This window comes from Natator depressus, chromosome 11 (assembly GCF_965152275.1).
Source record: "Natator depressus isolate rNatDep1 chromosome 11, rNatDep2.hap1, whole genome shotgun sequence".
Classification (NCBI taxonomy): domain Eukaryota; kingdom Metazoa; phylum Chordata; order Testudines; family Cheloniidae; genus Natator; species Natator depressus.
This window is the reverse complement of record NC_134244.1, coordinates 34,092,987-34,114,628: the sequence shown is the minus strand read 5'-3', so window position 1 is coordinate 34,114,628 and position 21,642 is coordinate 34,092,987. Positions and strand designations below refer to the sequence as shown.

Here is a 21,642-nt window from a genome sequence, read left to right as displayed (position 1 = left end):
CCATTTTTAAAGGGACAGTCCCGTTTTTTGGGACTTATTCTTATATAGGCGCTTATTACCCCCACCCCCTGTCCTGTTTTTTCACAGTTGCTATCTGGGAACCCTAACCATGCACCTAAAGAGATGACTGTTTTCAAGACCTTTACTTAAAACAACCAGATTGCCCACAGTTTCCTGCTGTGGGAAAACATAAATTATGCTGCCTTGTTGTGTTGTATCCCCTTAGAAGTAGCTTTGGGACTGTCAGAGTTTTCTGTTGCTTTAGAAATCCTGGACCAGATCCTCATCCTGGATAAATCAACACAGCTCCAGTTAAATCAATGGGGGCTATGCCAGTTTATGTCAGCTGAGAATCTCGCCCCCAATATTCATATCAATTGCAAACAGAAATGATAGTAATGTACTATTCTTAAATTAAACTCTAACTAAGGTCTGGAACAAACATTAGAATGTATATTCTGTATGAGAGAGCAAGCTGCTAGCCATGGAATGGCTCAGTGCTCCCCCTTCTGTTCTTTCCTATTCAAAACATTATAATACCGTTACACCAGGGGTTCTCAAACTGGAGGTTGGGACCCCTCAGGGGGTCGCAAGGTTATTACATGGGAGGTCACGAGCTGTCAGCCTCCACCCCAAGCCCCGCTTTGCCTCCAGCATTTATAATGGTGTTAAATATATAAAAAAGTGTTTTTAATGTATAATGTCGCACTCAGAGGCTTGGTATGTGAAAGGGGTCACCAGTACAAAAGTCTGAGAACCCCTGCATTACACATAATGGCTTGCTTTGTTAATAAGCTGCAGATCCCTCTTGAATGCATTTGTAATTGGTGTGTTAAAACATAATCATCCATGACCATGTGTTAATTGATTTCATATTACTTCCCTAGGCTTGAATCCCAAATGACTGCTGACATTCAAACCATTCTGCAACTACTGCAGAGGCAGTCAACACTCATTCCACCTGCATATAGTATAGTGACTTCAAGTGCAGAATATCAACAGCCAGCTATCCGGGTGATGCAAAGCCTTCATCCTGTAGTATCTATTAAAACAGATAGAAGCTTCAGTCCTTCATCACAGGTATGGATGTGCCCAGAATCAACTATAGTGATTAATTAACGTTGTTACCTATTGTTGGAAGACTGAGCATTTGTTTTGTAGTTTTCTGAACAGGAACTTGTAACTTGGCTAAATGTCTCCACAGGATTCATCTAGTTATATTATTTTGGAAGCAAATTGCAAGCTCAAATTTCCTACTGTGTAGAAGCCAAATATAGGTCTCAAAGCTACAAATTTTGTCATCACCATGCATTTAGCAATGGTTGTGGACCCCACAGAAAAAGATAGAGGAAGGGGGGAATAAGAGACAGCCCCAAGTCACAAAAGGCTAGATTGTGGTTAGCCCTGCAGGGGAGCATGTGGAAGGACTCAAGAAATCTCCAGTCTTGACCCAAGGCTTGCCACTGTCCAAGTCCTTAAAGCCTTGAGCCACATCTTGTTTGCACCGACCATGCAGAAACTCAACTGATGCATCCAGGAGTGTATGCTGCCTAAGTGGGTGGGGGAGGATTACACTTCCTCAGCACTCCTGGAGGTAATGTACATGTGCCAGAGAGCTGCCACCAGGGCATCTCTGCACACTTTCTATCACAGGCTCTGACTTAAAAGATACAGAATAACCCAGTGTTCGGATCTGTATCCAGATCCACACTGCCCCAAAGTTAGGAATTTGATACAGTCACAGATTTTGATTCTGAACTGCCCCAGATTTCAGAGGTGTTCAGACCCAGGAGCTCAGTGTTGGTCCATCTCAAGACAGTTCAGTCTCTAACTGAAAATTTTCTTAAGATATAGAACCAGGAACAGCTAGCCTGAGGAAGAACGGGGGGATTCCCTGGTTTCTCCTCCAAATAAATCCTGGGCAGATTTGCATTCAACTACAATTAATCAAACACTGTATTTAGTGAAAATCATTGATTTCTCTGCTCATGTTTCAGACTCGGTTTGCAAAGAATGGTTTGGTTTGGTTTTTGTTTTGGATTTTGTTCATTTTCAGTAGAAACAGGAGTACCCATGAGACTGTTTTAAATATATTGTCACCTTATTTTTTTTCCTTTCTCTCAGTGTCCTGAATTTCTAGACCTTGAAAAATCAAAACTTAAATCCAAAGAATCCCTCTCAAGTGGAGTGCATCTTAACACAGCCTCAGAAGACAATTTGGCTTCTTTTTTAGAACAAGAACATGACCGGTCTTTAGAGTTTCACCCACGGCATTGTAAAACTTATCTCCATTCCATTAGGCATCCTTCCTTGCCAGATTCTTCCCTAAACACTATAGGAATCTTGGGTCTACATAGGCATGTTTCTGATCCTGGTCTTCCTGGGAAATAATCCTTTTATACTATTACTTCACATAAAATGTAAGTGCTTTTAATGGCTGTCTCCCCCCCCCTTTTTTTTTTTTTTTTGTATTTAAATCCTCTATACTTGACTCAGGGGCTACAAGGATATACCATTATATGCAAAAGTACTGTATATTTTCCTAAATTTGAAGCTTGTAAGGTAAAGTTGAGCAGTTACAATGTAAATAATATACATATAAAATGTATGTTCCAAATGTAAAACTGCCAGCATTCTCAAGGCACCTTATATTTTTTAATTTTTTTAAAACACATGCATGTTCTGAAATTACAATTTATGTTGCATGGAAATTACCATTTACTGATTTCACTGAAATGGTACTTTATTGTGGACATGCCTTCAAAGCAAATAAGAGACCAGGTGATGATGATGATAATCCACACGGTCATAACTCATATTCACTGAGCTATTCTAGTTCAAGCCGAAACCTTCTGCCAACTCACATTTGAAAAGATACAATTATCCTTCTTGTATTGAGCGTTTTACAGTCAATGGCCATCATTCTGCTGCTTAGAGAAAGAATAAGAGAACAATGTCTATCAGGTTCTAAAACATGAAGATATAGTACAGAAAGCAGCCGCTTCAAAGCGAATTGAACGAGGTCACTATTTTAACAGGTAGAACAACAATACTATACAATGGAAAAGTATCGTCACTGATTGCATCTACAAGACCACGCTAACTGAATAATTTAGGTTTTTAATATTTTGGGCTTTTTATTTTTATGCTAATCATGACTAAAAAGTTGGCTATCATAAACAGGCAGGTAGTTCTCATCTGTCACCCAAACATTATCAAATGCAATAAATATAATTTCTATGTAATACAGAAGACTGCGTTCCTTTTGTTCAGTGCGAACTACTAACAAGCTGTATAATTAAAATATTTTACACGTTTTCTTTTTATAATTATCATAATTGTTGTTTGTGATATCTCTTTTTACCTACTGGTCCCTCCATAGAGAGCTAGAGAATATATATATATATACACATACACACACACATACACACACACACCCTTATGTGCATTTGTATGTGTATACATATATACGTATATGTAATGTATATGTATATACATACAAACATGTGTGTATATAGCTACACATGTATGTGAGTATAGATATATGTATATATACATATGTACATATGTAAAATCACTTTAAAGTACAGTTGTAAACTTTCTTATTACAAAACAGGTAATCTTGTGTCCAAAGCTGACTACACTAGAATAAATTGAGTTCAGGTCCGTAGGCTTTAAATACAGTATGTACTGTATATGCATAATGCTTTGTCAATACTTAGATTTAATTTTATTAAAATATTATACTGCTTCAAATAGTGTGTTTGTTTTAGAAATAACTGACCTTTTTTATTCCTGTTTTTAAATATCTAAAGGTGGTCATGTGATTTTCTAATCTTAAATGAAGCTTTAAAGTAGAAATCCCCTTGGAGGGGAACTCTGCTGAGTTCTGAAAAAGCAGAGACACAGGCAAGTTAGTGGGTGGGCATGTATAATTTAAACTATAACCCAACTGAAACTAAGGCTCTAGAAATGCTAAGGACTGAGGCAATGGCGATTGCCCCTCTCATGTACAGGCACTGGTTCTGGCAGGTCAGAGTTTATAATAGTGCCCTCACAGATTTTATATCTTGATTCATGGCAGCTTTAGTCATATCTAGCCAGTAGATAAACACAAGAGTCTCCTCCCCTTACGCCATTGGGTTAGTCATGATTTTATTTGTGTGTACGGAAATCAAATTTAACTTACTAATTTACACTGTTGCAAGTGAGAAGAGAATCAGGCCCATAGCACATGGGATCTGATTCTCCTCTTGCTCACTCTAGTTTTACATCAGCGGTGAAAGAACCCAACCCTGAAAGGTGTGGGGCGTCCTCAACTCCAACGGCAATCAGGAGATGTTGTGGTGGTTTCATACTTCCCAGGACTGGACCCTCAGTGAGCTCTGAATCAGGCCCACTAGCATTCTCTGCTCAGAATCACTGAAATGAAACAGAGATGCTGAACAATGAGTAAATATCATCTACCTTCACCTTTTTGTGCTGTAAGAGTTCATTGTTTCTGCTTTATCATAACGAAGCAACCATCAGCTGAATGTTAATGCCTATTACCAAGTACAAATCAGCACAATTTCTAGCAAAACCACAAATACTTTTGTAGATTAAAAACAGTCTGATTTAAATTAAGAATTAAATTAAAGTAAATGAGAAAGGTAGAGTTTAGCAAATTCATTTCATACTATAGCTTTCCACAATCATGCAGTGGGATGAACTGTAATACACAGGCCAGGGACAGCTCAGAGGAGTACAGCTGCTTCTCCTTTCACAAGCCAGGAGAGGGATAAGGGGAGGAGCTCTCCCTTTGCATGTAGCAGAGGAGGTCTCCCCAGGCAGAGGACTCTGAAGTGGGAGCTGCTGAAGGGGATGGTGCTTGGATAAGAAGTTTCTGGGGCTCCCAGCCTCTTGCCAGTAGATGGATCAGCAAAACATGATGAGGGAAGTCATAGTATCACAGCTAGGAGACATTCATTCTCCAGTAATGGGGGAAAGATCAGTCCACCCTCCAAGTGGCAATGAGGGAGGAAGACCCACTGCCTCCAGCTCTTTCTCCCCTCAGGGAGCACATAACGTAAGATTCTATACAAAACCCTATCTTTGGAATGGTTTTAATTTTCTACGTTGCATGAAATGGCATCAGGTATTTCAAACATTTCTGGTCAAGTCCCACCATTGTCCCTCATTCTTGTTTTTGAATCAGTAAGATGGCTCCATCTTGCTGACGTTTACATTTTATAGAAATGGGCATGGAACACCTACTGTCAAGGCTGAATCCCCACTCTGTCACTTTGAGTGCAGAAGGTAGGGGCCTGCAAGGATTCTAAAAATTAATATTTGCCACTCCAGGCTTGTATTACACTCCCAAGGTTATAGTTTCTCTCTGACCTTGGCTTGGTAAACGCTGCCACCACCCAAATGCAAAAAAACCCCTTTGAATCCAGGAAGGAGCACTTGGGAATTCCTCCCTGTGGGGTACCCTCAAGCCCTTTCACACACACACACCCCCTTCCCCCTCCTGGGAAGAGCTGAGAAAGAAAACAAAGGAAATTAGCTGTGGCTACCAGCTAATCAAATAACATGCACAAACCTCTTAGGACACCAAAAATCCAATCCTGTTCTTTAAAAAGGTACATTTTATTAAAAACAAAAAGGAAAAAAATACATCTGGAACTTAGGCTTTTTGCTAGATCTTAAAAGAAACAATTACAAAAATTAAGCATCCAAAATAGCTTTCTTGGGGGTTCAGCTTAAAGTTTACAAGCAAACAAAAGCATATAGGGTTAGCACTGAGGAGATCCACAAGCCAAAATAATTTTAAAAAAACAAACCCCTAATCGCGTCTATTTGAACATGCTCTGTCCAATAATTTCTTCTGGGTATGGAAGATGAATTTTTACACCTGGTTCAAGCCTTACACAGCATTCCTGCTGCCCTCTGTTCCCCTCTTTCCCAGAGGGACACAACACACAAACAAAGGGGGAAAAAATGTCCCCATTTTAAAAAGTTCTATTCCTCCCATTGGCTCTTTTGGTCAGGTGCCCACTCCTTTTCCTTAACCTGGGGAACTTTGTTAACCCTTTACAGGTAAAGCAAGCAGAGAACAGCCACCAAGAGGCACTTTATAGCTAACTGGTTAGCTGGGTGTCCATAAAAGGAAGCTACCCCCGTCCTTCATTTATCACACACTCCCGAAATCACAGATGGTGCTGGCCAGTCTGGTTCAGGTCGGGTCCACACCGGCTGGGATTTCTTCCTGGAGGTTTAGGAAACAGAGTTAATAAGATACATGCACCTCTAATTTTACTAATAATTACATGAAGAACTAAACAGTACTTTTTACATTTCAAGGACTACAATACTTGGAATACAGGGACATTTTTACCCAGCTGATTCTGGGAAACCTTCCTGGGAGAGTGCATCAGCCACTTTGTTAGAGGCTCCTGAAATGTGTTGTATTTCAAATCAAAGTCTTGAAGAGCTAAATTCCACCAAAGAAGTTTTTTGTTAGTCTCTTTGACAGTTTGAAGCCACTTCAGTGCAGCACGGTCAGTCTGCAGGTGGAACCCAAATGTATGCTTGTAGCCTCTCCAGAGCATACACAATGGCGTAACATTCTTTTTCTGAGACCGACCAGTGGCTTTCCCTCTCAAAGTTTTTTGCTGAGAAACACGACAGGATGGAATTGTTGATCTGGTCCTTCCTGCATTAAAACTGCTTCTACACCACGCTTGGACGCATCTGTGGTTATGACAAACGGTTGGTCGAAGACTAGGGCCCTCAGTACAGGGTCAGACGTAAGGGCCGCCTTAAGCTGGTTAAAGGCTTTCTGTCACTTCTCAGTCCTCTGAACTGCATTTGACTGTTTTTTCCTGGTCAGGCCTGTCAGTGGGGTGGCAATTTGGCTGTAGTGTGGTACAAATTGTCGGTAATACCCGGCCAAGCGCAAGGATTGGACCTGCTTCTTTGGCTTAGGGACAGGCCAATTTTGGATAGCATTTACCTTAGCCTGTAGGGGGTTGATAGTACCTTGACCCACCTGGTGTCCAAGGTACGTTACCCTGTTTAGGCCTATTTGACACTTTTTGGCCTTAACGGTTAATCCTGCCTCCCGATGTGCTGAAAGACAGGTTAAAGGTGTTCCAGATATTCGGCCCATGAATCTGAGAATATAGCCACATCGTCAAGGTAGGCGACTGCAAATTCCCCAAATCCAGCCAGAAGGTTATCTACCAGTCTCTGGAAGGTGGCGGGTGTATTTTGCAGTCCGAAAGAGAACACATTATATTCATACAGCCCTACATGGATGATGAAGGCTTACCTTTCCTTGGATGGGTCATCTAGCGGCACTTGTCAGTATCCCTTAGTTAAGTCTAAGGTGGAGATGAACTGGGCACATCCAGTTTCTCCAGTAGCTCATCTGTGCATGGCATTGGATGGTTTTCTGTGCGAGTTACAGCATTTAGTTTACAGTAGTCCACACAAAAGCGATTTCCCCATCTGGTTTGGGAACCAGAACCACTGGAGAGGCCCATGCACTCTGAGGGGCAGATTACACCCATCTGTAACATGTCCTTGATCTCCCTTTCTATTGTGGTTTTGGCTTGAGGAGCCATCCAGTAGGGTTGGGCTCTATCTGGGCAAGCATCACCTGTGTCAATGGAGTGGTACGCCCATTCTGTCCATCCTGGGGTGGCTGAAAACTTTGGCACGAAGCAGGTGCAGAGCTCCTGGATTTCTGTCGCTGCTCATGCCCAAGGGTCATGGAAAGGCTCACCTCTTCCATGCCACCATTGCTTTTTCCGTCATAGTCGACTCCTTTAGGCCACTCAGCGTCATCTCTCTCCTGGGCTTTAAACTGGAGAACCTTGATTTCTCTGGAATAAAAGGACTTTAGAGAATTAACATGGTATACTTTAGGTTTTAGGGTAGGGTCTGGGAATGCTATGAGGTAATTAATAGCTCCCAGGTGCTCTCAGACCATAAATGGCCCCTCCCATGATGCTTCCATCTTCTTGGCCTGGAGCGCTTTCAGGACCATGACTTGGTCACCTACTTTGAAGGAACACTCTCTGGCATGTTTATCATACCAGGCCTTTTGCTCCTGTTGAGCATCCTGTAGGTTTTCTCAAGCAAGGGCTAGAGAGTCTTTGAGGGTATTTTGCAGGTTGGTTACAAAATCCAAAATATTAGTTCCTGGAGAAGATGTAAGCCACTCCCATTGCTGCTTTACCAGCTGTAAGCCCCTTAACTTCATGACCATAAATGAGTTCAAAGGGTGAAAATCCCAACCTGGGATGTGGTACAGCCCTGTAGGCAAAGAGCAACTGCTGCAACACTAGGTCCCAATCATTGGAGTGCTCGTTCAAGAATTTACGTGTTATGGCCCCCAAAGTCCCATTAAACTTTTCCACTAGGCCATTTGTTTGATGGTGATAAGGGGTGGTGTAACGAGGGCTTCCTGTTCGCCCTCGCACTATGTGACCTCTGCGCCCACAAATCAGCCAGAGACCTCTTCTGCGTGCAATCACCAGTGCCTTTTATTTACAATGTCAGCTATCACCGCCTTCTATTTACAGACTGCTCCAAACTAGCAACCTGGGAGACAGCTAGTTTCTCCCGCAAGCAGGGACGCACAGCCCTTGGTTCCTCCCTTTCCTTTCTCCCCCCCTTTCACTTCCTTCCTGCCAGCCCTATATAGCTCCCTAGCTAATGAGGCCTGCAGGTGCTTCCCTTCTATCAATTAGGTGTGGCATACTCAGACAGCCCCAATTAATGCTTCTTAATTGGAGCTGGGCTAACAGAGGACTGGCTCAGGACCTCCTGGCCAGCACTCTGTCACATGTAGCAACCAAGTAGTTCACCCCATGAGCTTCCTAAAGACATTTCATGGTCCAGCTGTAGTTAATTCCTGAATCTGTAAGGGTGTCGGAGGGCCAACCTACCCTCGCAAAAATGTCTGCCAATGGCTGGCTTACGCTTTTAGCTGTGGTGTTGCTTAGAGCTACTGCTTCCAGCCATCGGGTGGCAAAATCCATGGAAGTCAGTATGTACAGCTTTCCTCTGGATGTCTGCTTAGGGAAAAGACCGAGCATATCCACAGCTACATGCTGAAATAGAACCTCAATGATGAAGAGTGGCCGGAGAGGGGCCTTGACCTGGTCTTGGGGCTTTCCCACCCTTTGGCACACCTCACAAGACCGGACATAGGTAGAAACATCCTTGCCCATCCCCTCCCAGTGGAATGACTTCCCCAAACAGTCCTTGGTCCTGTTCACCCCAGCATGGCCACTAGGGTGATCGTGGGCTAAGCTCAAGAGCTTTTCCCTATACTTAGTTGGAACTACCAACTGTCTCTGAGGATGCCAGTCCTCCTTGTGCTCACCAGAAAGAGTCTCCTTGTATAAGAATTCTCCTTCGAAAACAAATCTGGACCTGTTAGAAGAGCTAAGAGGCAGGGGGTCACTCCATGCCACTGTCCAAGCTCCCTTGAGTCTCTCATCTGCTTCCTGCTCTGCCTGGAACAGTTCCCTTGATGCTGGAGACATTAGTTCCTTGCTGGGTTGTAGACTTGGGCTTGGTCCCACTGGAAGCAATGCAGGTGATGGGGTTGTTTCTGTCGACTGTGAACTGCTCTCCGCTGATGCAGTAGATGGTATTTCAGGCTCCAGTCAAGCCTCTTGCGCCGGTTTAGCTGCTGCTGCAGGTGCAGGCTCTGTGGCGCCCTTTGGTGCAGGCTCCCCTGACTCTGGTGGGGTTGTGAGCATGGCCTCTGGTGCTGACTGCTCTGCCAGTTCCAATTCTTGGACTGGTTCTGGCTGGGTCCCAGGAACTGGCTCTACAACTGCTGCCATAGACTCTGGTCTGGAGTCTCGTCCCACCACCTCTGGCTGGGTTCCAGCAGGAGGCTCAGGAATGGAGTTAGGTGTGGAGGCCTTTTAGACCATCTCCACCCTTTTTGTTAGCCTCACATGGTTGGCTAAGTCTTCTCCCAGCAGCATGGGAATGGGATAATCATCGTAGACTGCAAAAGTCCATATTCCTGACCAGCCCTTGTACTGGACAGGCAACATGGCTGTAAGCAAGTTAAAAGAGTTGGCCTTAAAGGGTTGCACCATCACTTGGGCCTCTGGGTTGATGAATTTGGGGTCCACCAGGGATTGGTGGATAGCTGACACCTATGCTCCAGTGTCCCTCCATGAAGTAACCTTCCTTCCGCCCACACTCACAGTTTCCCTTCGCTCTGTGGGTATTTGTGAGACATCTGGGCCTGAAGGCTCTTGGTGGGACTCCGGGATGATGAGTTGTAGTCGGCTGATGCTCTCGGGACAGTTGGCCTTTACATGCCCCAGCTCGTTACATTTAAAGCATCTCCCAGCGGACTGGGGACTGGGGCGAGGTGGGTGGTTGGAGAGTGGGATGGTGGGGCGAGAGGGCACCTGGGATCTCCCTGGCTGTGTGGAGGGCTCCTCCTTGTGAGGTGGGGCTTTGGGCTGACCCCGATGGTGGGGTGTTGTCTCGAGTTGCCCCTTCTGGTATCCGCTCCAACTGCTACTAGCTTTCTTCTTCTCCACCACCTCCACCCATTAGGTTCCAATCTCCCTCACCTCAGTTACAATTTTGGGCTTCCCATCTAGGATGTACCTTTCTATTTCCACAGGAACACCCTCTAAGAACTGCTCCATTTGCATTAGAAGAGACAGATCTTCCAGAGATTTAACACTTGCTCCTGATATCCAGGCATCCCAATGTTTCACAATGTGGTAGGCATGTCTGAAAAATGCCACATCTGGTTTCCAACTTAGGGCTCTGAACCACTGACGGGGATGCTCAGGTTTTAGTTCCATTCTAATTCTGACCTTTTGTTTAAAAAGTTCATACTTGTTCATGTGTTCTTTAGGCATTTTAGCTGCCACCTCTGCTAAGGGTCCACTGAGCTGCGGCCTCGGCTCCACCATATACTGGTTTGGAGGGGTGCTGTACCCAAGGCAGGCCCTTTCAAAATTTTCTAAGAAGGCCTCTGTATGATCACCTACCTTGTATGTGGAGAATTTCTTGGAATGGGGAGCGGTACCTGGAGAAGGCCTGTTAGGGTTACCTGGTTGATCCAGCTTAGCCTTTTCCAGCTCTAAGCACTTCAGCTCCATTTCTGCCTCCAAGTGCTTCATTTCCAAGCGCTTTTCCTCTCTCCTCTCCTTCCACCTCCAAGCACTTCGCCTCCGCTTCCAAGCACTTTGCCTCTGCTTCCGCCTCCAAGTGCTTGACCTCCGCTTCATCTCTAGGTAGAAATTCCTTTCTGCCTTAGTTAGAACTTGGTCTGAGTTAAAGGCATCCCTCCATCCTGGCACCGGGATCTCGGGTTGGGGAGGGCTGACCCTTCCCTCTTGGGAAGTTCCAGGTCCCCCATCCTTTCCCTGCATTTCTGTCATGGAGCTGGATGTCTGGTCTTGATCTGGGTCTGTCTTCCCTGGGGCATGCCACTTTGGGAAGACTGGTTGCTCTAGGGTTTTGGTGCCTGACCTCAACCGCATGCACAAGTTGCCCTACTCTAGCCTAGCTATTTCGTTACCATGAAGCTAGAAAAGAAAAAGAAAACCTGCTTGTTGGATTCCCTGGCTTTGCAGGCTAATCCTTTGGTCTTGTTCAGCAAAGCAGCAGCAGCAAAGAAAAGAAAGAAAGAAAAAACTCCCTGGCTTTCAAGCAGCCAAAAGGAAAAATGTGTCCTTTTAAAATCCTGAGTCTGTGCTTCTGGTTCAAAATGAGCCCACTGCTCTGCCATCATGTCAAGGCTGAATCCCCACTCTGTCACTTTGAGTACAGAAGGTAGGGGCCTGCAAGGATTCTAAAAATGAATACTGGCCACTCCGGGCTTGTATTACACTCCCAAGGTTACAGCTTCTCTCTGGCCTTGGCTTGGTAAACACTGCCACCACCCAAATGCAAAACAAACCTCTTTGAACCCAGGAAGGAGCACTTGGGAATTCCTCCCTGTAGCCTCAAGCCCTTTCACACCACCCAGCCCTGGGGAAGAGCTCAGAAAGAAAACAAAGGAAATTAGCTGTGGCTACCAGCTAATCAAACAACGTGCATAATCCAATCCTGTTCTTAAAAAAGGTACATTTTATTAAAAACAAAAAGGAAAAAAATACATCTGGAACTTAGGCTTTTTGCTAGAGCTTAAAAGAAACAATTACAAAAATTAAGCACCCAAAATAGCTTTCTTGGGGTTCAGCTTAAAGTTTACAAGCAAACAAAAGCATCTGGGGTTAGCACCGAGGAGATCCACAAGCCAAAATATATATTAAAAAAAAAACCCTAATTGCATCTGTTTAAACATGCCCTGTCCAATAATTTCTTCTAGGTATGAAAGATTAATTTTTATACCTAGTTCAAGCCTCACACAGCATTCCTGCTGCCTTCTGTTCCCGGAGAGACAACACACACAGGGAAGGTTTTTTCCCCATTTTAAAAAAGTTCTAGCCCTCCCATTGGCTCTTTTGGTCAGGTATCCACTCCTTTTCCTTTACCTGGGGAACTTTGGAGTACTTGTGGCACCTTAGAGACTAACAAATTTATTTGAGCATAAGCCTTCGTGAGCTAAAACAGGTAAAGCAAGCAGAGAACAGCCACCACGAGGGACTTTATAGCTAACTGGCTGGCTGAGTGTCCATAAAAGGAAGCTACATTCCCCCCCCCCGCCCCCTTCATTTATCACACCTATCCAGCTCCATCCACGGCTGAAACACACCCACCTACACACCCACCCTTCTTCATGCAGCTGGCTATGGGCTGCCTGAGCACAACTCCACTCAAGTACGTTTCTTCTCTTGCTCCCATTCTCTCCTTTCCTGCTTCTATCGCCACCTAGTGAAGTCATGCCACATTACCCTAGAACTTCAAGACTTGTGTCCAATATCACGGTGCACTTCCTCCTATTTTGATTGACTTTAACCACTGATAGAAGAATCTGAGAGGTAAACTAATAAAGGAGTCTAAGGTGAATATCTGCATAAAGAGTGAATGTGTCAGCTGTTTACAACTATTCTTAAGAAACGTTTGAATTCTCTCATGTATTGGCAGATTAATTTCTTAGCTGGCCTCTGCACATCCTTAGAGCCCTTTGTACAAACTAGATGAAAATATGATGATGTCTGTAGTTAGTATCAACAAGCTGGAGCATCCTTTGCATTATTTTAGCCACATACGAATTGTATGGCTCTGGGAGCCAGTTTATCAAGTTCAAATCTCTCTGAGTTGGAAGGTTGGCAAGGGACCATGAAAATTTTCTCCGCTCCCCAGCTACCTTCCTGGGAGCCTGGTGTTTAGAATCCCTTAATGTTCAAAACCTGGAAGTGAACATGTCTAGCATTTGATCCAGAGACTGAAGCTACTTTGGATAGGTTGTAATGCCAGCTGAACACTAAATGTGCAGAGCATCCCATCTGCACATGTAGCCATGTGGCCTCCCTGCAGACATATAGCCATGACCATGTCCCTTGGAGGCCCATTGGATTGCAGTGTAGGAACTGAAAGGTCATTAGTCTCACCATAGTGCTGTATAAAAGCCATGGTAAGGGGGAAGAAAAGTCAGTGCTGCTGCATGAAGGGTCAACTGACTCCACAATCCCTGGGAAGAGCTAGTCCCATCTAAACTCCACAATCCCCTATCTCCCTTCAGCGGGACGATTCGTAGGAAATCTCAGTTTCCCTTGAAGAGATTTCCTGTCACTATGCCCTTCCCGTGGATTTCTCAGTTTTCGGATCTTTTGGTCACTTTACATAGTTTTACTTTTATTTACTACATCAGTCACCTCTTGGATGCTCCTTTAGTGCTACTTTCCTCCTTCCATTTTACTTTAAATTAAACTGTGCTGTAGTGGCCTGCTTGATTCTTCCAGTGCTGAAGGCAATGAAAGTTTGCCCCTGACTTTAATGGGATCTAGGTGAGGTCGTAAGTGTGCTTTTTTTAAAGAAAGATAAAAAGTGGCCAACTTTACCTGTTATTGAAACCCCAATCTGCCTGACAACTGGAGCTGGGAGAAGATCCAGCACTTGTTGTACTCGAATGAGCCCGTCCAGTGATTGGTTTCAGTGGCACTTTCCTGGGGCCACATTTGTCTTTCACATTTTTATGTAAAAACCTCAATTATATTCTGTGTCTTTAATTTTTTCTATATAAATTCAAATTTGCCAGTTGCAAGGAAGTATCCTAGAAATTCACAAATGGCTACTGCAAGGTAAAGCAAAGGGTGTGTTAAATATAATGGGCCAGCTGGTATAAATCAGCATAGCTATCCATGAAGTTACACTGACTTACTTCATCTGAGGAGCTGACACTGAGTTTAAAGATATTATTCACAGCTGGGACACCCGGCAAGGGTAAAAAAATATGCCCAAAAAACTATGTTAAAAGAACATTATTAATGTTGCAAAGTCAAGAACTCAAAAGTTAGAAAATATCAGAATTAAAGTGTCTCATGCAACCTGAATTCTCCCCAGTTGTGCCTATGCATTATGATACAGTCTTTAATTGCATGATCACATACTATATTTTCCACAGGATGCCTGCTTCATTCAGTGCATGTTTTCTGAGAGCTAAATCCAAACAGCAAGACTTCTTCAGTGAATTCTTATTACTTAAAAAATATTTTACAGCTTATATATATAATGATTATTCATTTAACAGGTTTTACTTAAAAGTAAGGGATTCTGATAAGTTTATTTTAAAAAAAAAGGCAAGAGCAAAACTTGCTGGTGTATGAAACTACCAGTCCCCTTGAGAGGAACCTTAATTTTTCAGCCTTCTTAAGCTTTATAATATGTGTATATTGCAAAATTACATGGAAGCTCCATTTTATTTTTTGTTCTTCCTTCAAGGCCCACTCTTTTCATTCCACCTTTTCTTCTCCACCCTTCCTTTTCTTCTGATACCAAGAAAGGAAAAATAATATGTCCATTTTTGTTTGTGAGAGTGAAGATGTTGGCCTGGCTTGTTCTTTTTGGCTACTATAGATGTCAGCTGATACCTACTAAAAGCACGTATTGGTAGAGATGAAATTATGCACCAATATTCAAATCTGGAAGAGACCTAAAATTGAGGATTTTGCTTTAGGCCCATCTCTGTTTAATGAGCATGGATGGAATATTACTTAGAGTCTGCAATGTGGCAGGAGAGGGGCACAGCTTCTATAATGAAAGCTGGATGTAACATTCCATCATAAGCTTTCAATTATTTACAATATTAGTTATGTTGACTAGTCCTGCATTTTGAACATGAGTATATACTACTATTTTGAGCCTGATTCACATTTCTCTAAATCGGGAATAAGTAATTCCAGGGAAGTCAACAGAGTTACAAATACCAAATTTTACACCAGTTTCAGGCTAATTGTTAAGAAGAACAATTTTTCTCCCTCCTCCTTGTAACAACCTTTTATTGTTATCATGTCCCCTCTCAGTCTTCTCTTCTCCAGACTAAACAAACCCAATGTTTTCAATCTTCCCTCATAGGTCATGTTTTTTAGACCTTTAATAATTTTTGTTGCTCTTCTCTGGACTTTCTCCAATTTGTCCACATCTTTCCTGAAATGTGACACCCAGAATTGGACACAATACTCCAGCTGAGGCCTAATCAGCACGGAGTAGAGCGGAAGAATTATTTCTCGGGTCTTGCTTACAATACTCCTGCTAATATATCCCAGAATGATGTTTATTTTTTTTGCAACAGCGTTATACTGTTGACTCATATTTAGCTTGTGATCCACTATGATCCCCAGATCCCTTTCTGCAGTACTCTTTCCTAGGCAGTCATTTCCCATTTTGTATGTGTACAACTGATTGTTCCTTCCTAAGTGGAGTACTTTGCATTTGTCCTTATTGAATTTCATCCTATTTACTTCAGAACTTTTCTCCAGTTTGTTCAGATCATTTTGAATTTTAATCCTATCCTCCAAAGCACTTGCAGCCCCTTCCAGCTTGGTATCGTCTGCAAACTTTATAAGTGTTGTCTCTATGCTATTATCTAAATCGATGAAGATATTGAACAGAACCGGACCCAGAACCAATCCCTTCAGGACACACTTGTTATGCCCTTCCAGCATAACTGTGAACCACTGATAACTACTCTCTGGGAATGATTTTCCAACCAGTTATGCACCCACCTTGTAGTAGCTCCATCTAGGTTGTATTTCCCTAGTTTGTTTATGAGAAGGTCATGAGAGACAGTATCAAAAGCCTTAATAAAGTCAAGATATACCACATCTACCGCTTCCCCCCCTATCCACAAGGCTTGTTACCCTATAAAAGAAAGCTATCAGGTTGGTTTGACAAGATTTGTTCTTGACAAATCCATGCTGACTGTTATTTATCACCTTATTATCTTCCAGATGTTTGCAAATTGGTTGCTTAATTATTTGCTCCATTATCTTTCCAGGTACAGAAGTTAAGCTGACTGGTCTGTAATTCCCTGGGTTGTCCTTATTTCCCTTTTTATAGATGGACACTATATTTGCCCTTTTCCAGTCTTCTGGAATGTCTCCTGTCTTCCATGGCTTTTCAAAGATTATTGCTAATGGCTCAGATATCTCCTCAGTCAGCTTGAGTATTCTAGGATGCATTTCATCAGGCCCTGGTGATTTAAAGACATCTAACTTGTCTAAGTAATTTTTGACTTGTTCTTTCCCTATTTTAGACTCTGATGCTACTTCATTTTCACTGGCATTCACTATGTTAGATATCCAATAGCCACCAACCATCTTGGTGAAAACCGAAACAAATAAGTCATTAAGCACCTCTGCCATTTCCACATTTTCTGTTATTGTCTTTCCCCTCTCATTGAGTAATGAGCCTACTCTGTCCTTGGTCTTCCTCTTGCTTCTAATGTATTTGTAACATGTTTTCTTGTTTCCTTTTATGTCTCTAGCTAGTCTGATCTCATTTTATGCCTTGGCTTTTCAAATTTTGCCCCTACATACTTGTGTTATTTGTTTATATTCATCCTTTGTAATTTGACCGAGGTTCCACTTTTTGTAGGACTCTTTTTTGAGTTTTAGATCATTGAAGATCTCCTGGTCAAGCCAGGGTTGTCTCTTGCCATACTTCCTATCTTTCCTACACAGTGGGATAGTTTGCTCTTTTGACCTTAATAATGCCTCTTTGAAAAACTGCCAACTGTCTTCAATTGTTTTTCCCATGGGATTTTACCTACCAACTCCCTGAGTTTGCTTAAGTCTGCCTTCTTGAAATCCATTGCCTTTATTGTGCTGTTCTCCCTCCTACCATTCCTTAGAATCGTGAGCTCTTCCATTTCATGATCACTTTCACTCAAGTTGCCTTCCACTTTCAAATTCTCAGCCAGTTCCTCCCTATTTGTCAAAATCAAATCTAGAACAGCCTCCCCCCAGTAGCTTTCTCCACCTTCTGAAATAAAAAATTGTCTCCAATACATTCCAAGAACTTCTTGGATAATCTGTGCCCTGCTGTGTTCTTTTCCCAACCAATGTCTGGGTAGTTGAAGTCCACCATTACCACCAAGTCCTGTGCTTTGGATGATTTTGCTAGTTGTTTAGAAAAAGCCTCATCCACCTCTTCTTCCTGGTTTGGTGGTCTGTAGTAGATCCCTACCATGACATCACCCTTGTTTTTTGCCCCTTTTATCCTTACCCAGAGACTTTCAACAAGTCTGTCTCTTATTTCTATCTCAACCTCAGTCCAAGTGTATACATTTTTAATATATAAAGCAACACCTCCTCCCTCTTTTCCCTGCCTGTCCTTCCTGAGCAAGCTGTATCCTTCAATACCAATAATCCAGTCATGCGTATTATCCCACCAAGTCTCTGTGATACCAAGTATGTCATAGTTGTGTTTATTTACTAGCATTTTGAGTTATTCCTGTGTATTCAACATACTTCTTGCATTAGTATACAGACATCTAAGATATTGATTTGATTCTCCACCCCCACCCCCCAGTTCTGTCTTGTCTCTCCCTAACAGCCCATGCTCCCCCCCAGATTCCGACCCTTCTCCCAGGTCTCCATGTTTTTGACTTACCTGTGGGCTTTGGTCACCTGCCCCCATTGAACCTAATTTAAAGCCCTCCTCACTAGGTTAGCCAGTCTGTAGCCAAATATGCTCTTCCCCTTCAATAGGTGGACCCCATCTCTGTTTAGCAGTCCTCCTTCCTGGAACAGGAATATGCACTACATTATCAAAATAAATCCAAACCTAGGTATATTTGGAGAATAATAGTCTGACTTCAGTTGCTATATAGTAGTTCTTAATTTAAAGGGGAATTGTAAACTTAAAATTCTTGTCTAAACAATTTTATCTACTGTTGTATATTGCTGAAATTGCTTTTTAAAAATATTTTAAATTGATAGTGTGCCTTTATCAAAATGAAATGTTACCCAAAAATGACATTTCCCAGAACTCTCAGTCCCTAGTGGATATTACTCACTAAATATTCAAAATCCTGCATAGTGTTTTGATCAATTATTTCACATTGGTTTTAAAGAAAGTCACACAGTTAAAATTTGACACTGCTCACAGTTTTGGCAGGGATGGAAGAATAATGAGTGGGAAAGACCATACGGTATTTTGGAAATTCTGAAAAGAAGAAAACCAAACCCATATTTAGAAATAATACTGATGTTTTAATTCCTTATGGGGTCACTTAACTGTTTTACTCATTCAGGTGTCGAACCTTGCTGCCTTTTGTAATGGAAGTATGAGAGACTTTGCAGTGGTTTTTAACGGTAATGAATGACATAACTGATCAAAGCAGATTGTGAGCTCCCTGTGTTTATTCACATAATGTTGCATGCAGGTGATTTTTAAAGTAACTTTCTTTGTATGAACAAATGTTTATGTTAAGGACAATGTAATCTGCATACATAATCAATTTTTTCAATAACCTGCAAATAACTGAAAATGATAAATGTAAACTAGATAGTGTAAAACTGGTTGCAAAAAATGTAATTAAAGAATTGCAAATGGTGTATTAAGCACATACAAGAATTTAGGGGGCAAAACCTGATCTCTGCCATTTATGTTTATAATAGAAGAGCATATATGAAAATATGGCCATTTCAAATATTTAATCAAGACTTTTTGCTAGTATGGAGCTACCAACTATCTAAGATACAGAAGTTAGAAAAGCTCAGGTTTTTTTTCATTAAAAATGTTATGAGGGTCTATACCCTTTAACATAGAGGTTATAGACCCTAGTGTTACAGAATGGTGATGCGCGCTAATATTTTATCAAGGGGCTCCTACAAAACAGCTCCACAGAGCATGACATTGACAAGCTATTGTACCTGGGATGGCTATACGTGCAGAGAGGAAGTTTGAGAGACTGGAATACCTATTCATTTATTTGCCCATATAAAAAAAAAATCTTTTCCGTAACTAAAAGAGGCAGAGAACACCTCTGTGCAAAAATCAGACTGAGCACTTGCTGGCAATGTGTGCGCTAGATTTTGTTCCTGAAAATGTATTTATATCACACAATGTTCAGCTGCTATAATAGATGTGGGTAAGAACCTCCAAAGGGAGCTGGGGGCATCTTCTCCTATGAAAGTTTTTGAAAAGAGCTGGCATGTGTTGCAAGCCAAAGGCAAAAAATTGCTCTTCAGAATAAATGTTTGTCTGAGCCTCAGGTATCAGTCATTTCCAGTCAGGATGATTTATCGAAGAGGTGATTGGGTGATTTACCAGTTTGTGACAATCTGCCCTTTCATATGGAGGCAGAATTTGAAGACTGGTCAGAGGTGACCTCTCCATCCAGTACATTACTAGCATAGAGCATCTCATTGGTAGTGCTGCCTCTGGACTCTAAGGAGATGTTAAGTGATCCCTTCTTGACTGCATTAGGAGAAAACAGAAATAATAATATAAAATGCTTTTGCTAAGTAGGGCAGTCAGTGAATGAAGTCTCAAAGCCTGCCAGCGTGGTGCGCCACTTCTGATATATATTTATATTACCCTGAATTAACACAACAGAAACACCAGGCTGCCCCCCCCCCGGAGTGGTTTGCCCTTTAATCCAACTTCACTCTTCGGGTATGTCTACACTGCAGCTGGGCATGTGCCTGCTGGCTCAAATCAACAGCACGTGCTACCTCTGCTTGAGTTAACATGCTAAAAATAGCAGTATAGCCACTTGAGTACAAACCCACCCATATCCCCTGGGTACCTACTCAGGTAGCTACCCCAAGCTACCTGCTATTTTTAGCATGTTACCTTGAGCAGAGCTAGTGCATCTGCCTCCTGCAGCTGAGCAGCATTCTCCCACCTGCACTGTGTGAATGCTAGGAAAGCACTGCTAGGGTTGATTTCTCTCATCTACAAATAGAGAGAGAGAGGAATCCTAGCAGATCAGCTCCATTAGTGTAGCATTCACCCCACCTTGCATGAAACCAGGGAGGTTCCAACCACATCCACAATCTCTACAAGAGCTGCCTGAGACCTCACAGCGAGAGATCAGTGGCACATTATTTATATTAGATTAGGGAGCAAAACATCCCTTTTGCAGAAGTAATGCCACAGCACGAAGCAGACCTAGCCCCAAAGTTTAGACTAGGAATACCAAATAGTGCAATTGGTTAAACAGCTCTAATTGCTTTACATTGAAGATTGCTCAGCCCCCACTAAAATCTGGGGTCAGATTTTCAAGAGCTCAGCATGTTGGATGTTGAAAATCTGACCCCACTAGCAGTGGCTAAGCCAAGCCCTGCTGACAATTCCAGCCATATAGGCAGTGGAATTGGAAATCGTTACAGAACAAGGAGCTCTTGCTTATAGGAAAAATGCTAAAGCAAAGCCAGACTCAGCTCTGACATACACTATGGTAAATCTAGAAGTGAATGAAGTTACCAGTACAGTGCCTCTACGTTGGTGTAAACATCAGATTTAGGTTGACTTTACACTGGTATAACAAGGGAAAAATTTGGCCCAGACTCATAACTAGCATTTTGCAAAGCAGAAAACATTGGGCTCATGTCTTTATTCATTCACAAGGATACCCCTTAACTGATTTAAATTTTGTCTCATCAGTGAGAGCAAAGTGAGTTTGCTGTATACACCGAGTGAAGTGGTGGTCTTACTTCTGTATACAAAAGATACACTTCATGATCACTGGAAGCAAGTTTGTCTGTCACATCTATGCACGTTACTCCAGTTTTTGTTACTCTTTACACACAGTAGCACTGCAACAACACAGCTTTGGGCAACGTACCATTTCTCATGCAGCTAACATACAACTAACTACAGTTCACTAGCAGAGTTAAATTCTTCTCATTTACCTCCAAGCAAACCCCACTTCAAAAAAAAAACAAAAAAACAAAAAAACAAAACAAAACAAAAAAAAACTTGTGCAGATGTAACTGAAGGCAGAATTTGGCCTATTTAATCCATACTGAATCTTTGTGACTATGCACAAATAGGAAAGAACCCAGCCTGGCTTTCTGATTCCAGGTGGAAGTTGTGGGGAGTGAGAGAAAATTCCCTTTTTACTTGTAAATTAAGCAAATGTGATCCAGATTTACTAAGATGTAAATAGACATGAAATGCAGACATGCCACACTTAGGGACTTTCCAGAAGTATGAATACTTTAAATGGGTAGTTTCTTGCTGACCTAGAAGACTGTCAGA

At 42.3% G+C, this 21,642-nt stretch overlaps 1 protein-coding gene across 3 annotated transcripts in view; it reads left to right on the top strand.

Annotated features, from left to right (window-relative positions):
- KCNH7 (potassium voltage-gated channel subfamily H member 7) overlaps positions 1 to 3,655 on the top strand; it is a 341,200-nt gene extending 337,545 nt beyond the window's left edge. For all 3 annotated transcript variants that reach the window (XM_074967447.1, XM_074967445.1, XM_074967444.1), the window contains 2 exons: positions 888 to 1,080; positions 2,125 to 3,655. In XM_074967447.1, the coding sequence (XP_074823548.1) occupies positions 888 to 1,080; positions 2,125 to 2,391 (460 nt within the window). In that variant the 3' untranslated portion in view covers positions 2,392 to 3,655. The remainder of the gene's footprint in view (positions 1 to 887; positions 1,081 to 2,124) is intronic.
- The last annotated feature ends 17,987 nt before the right edge of the window (positions 3,656 to 21,642 follow it).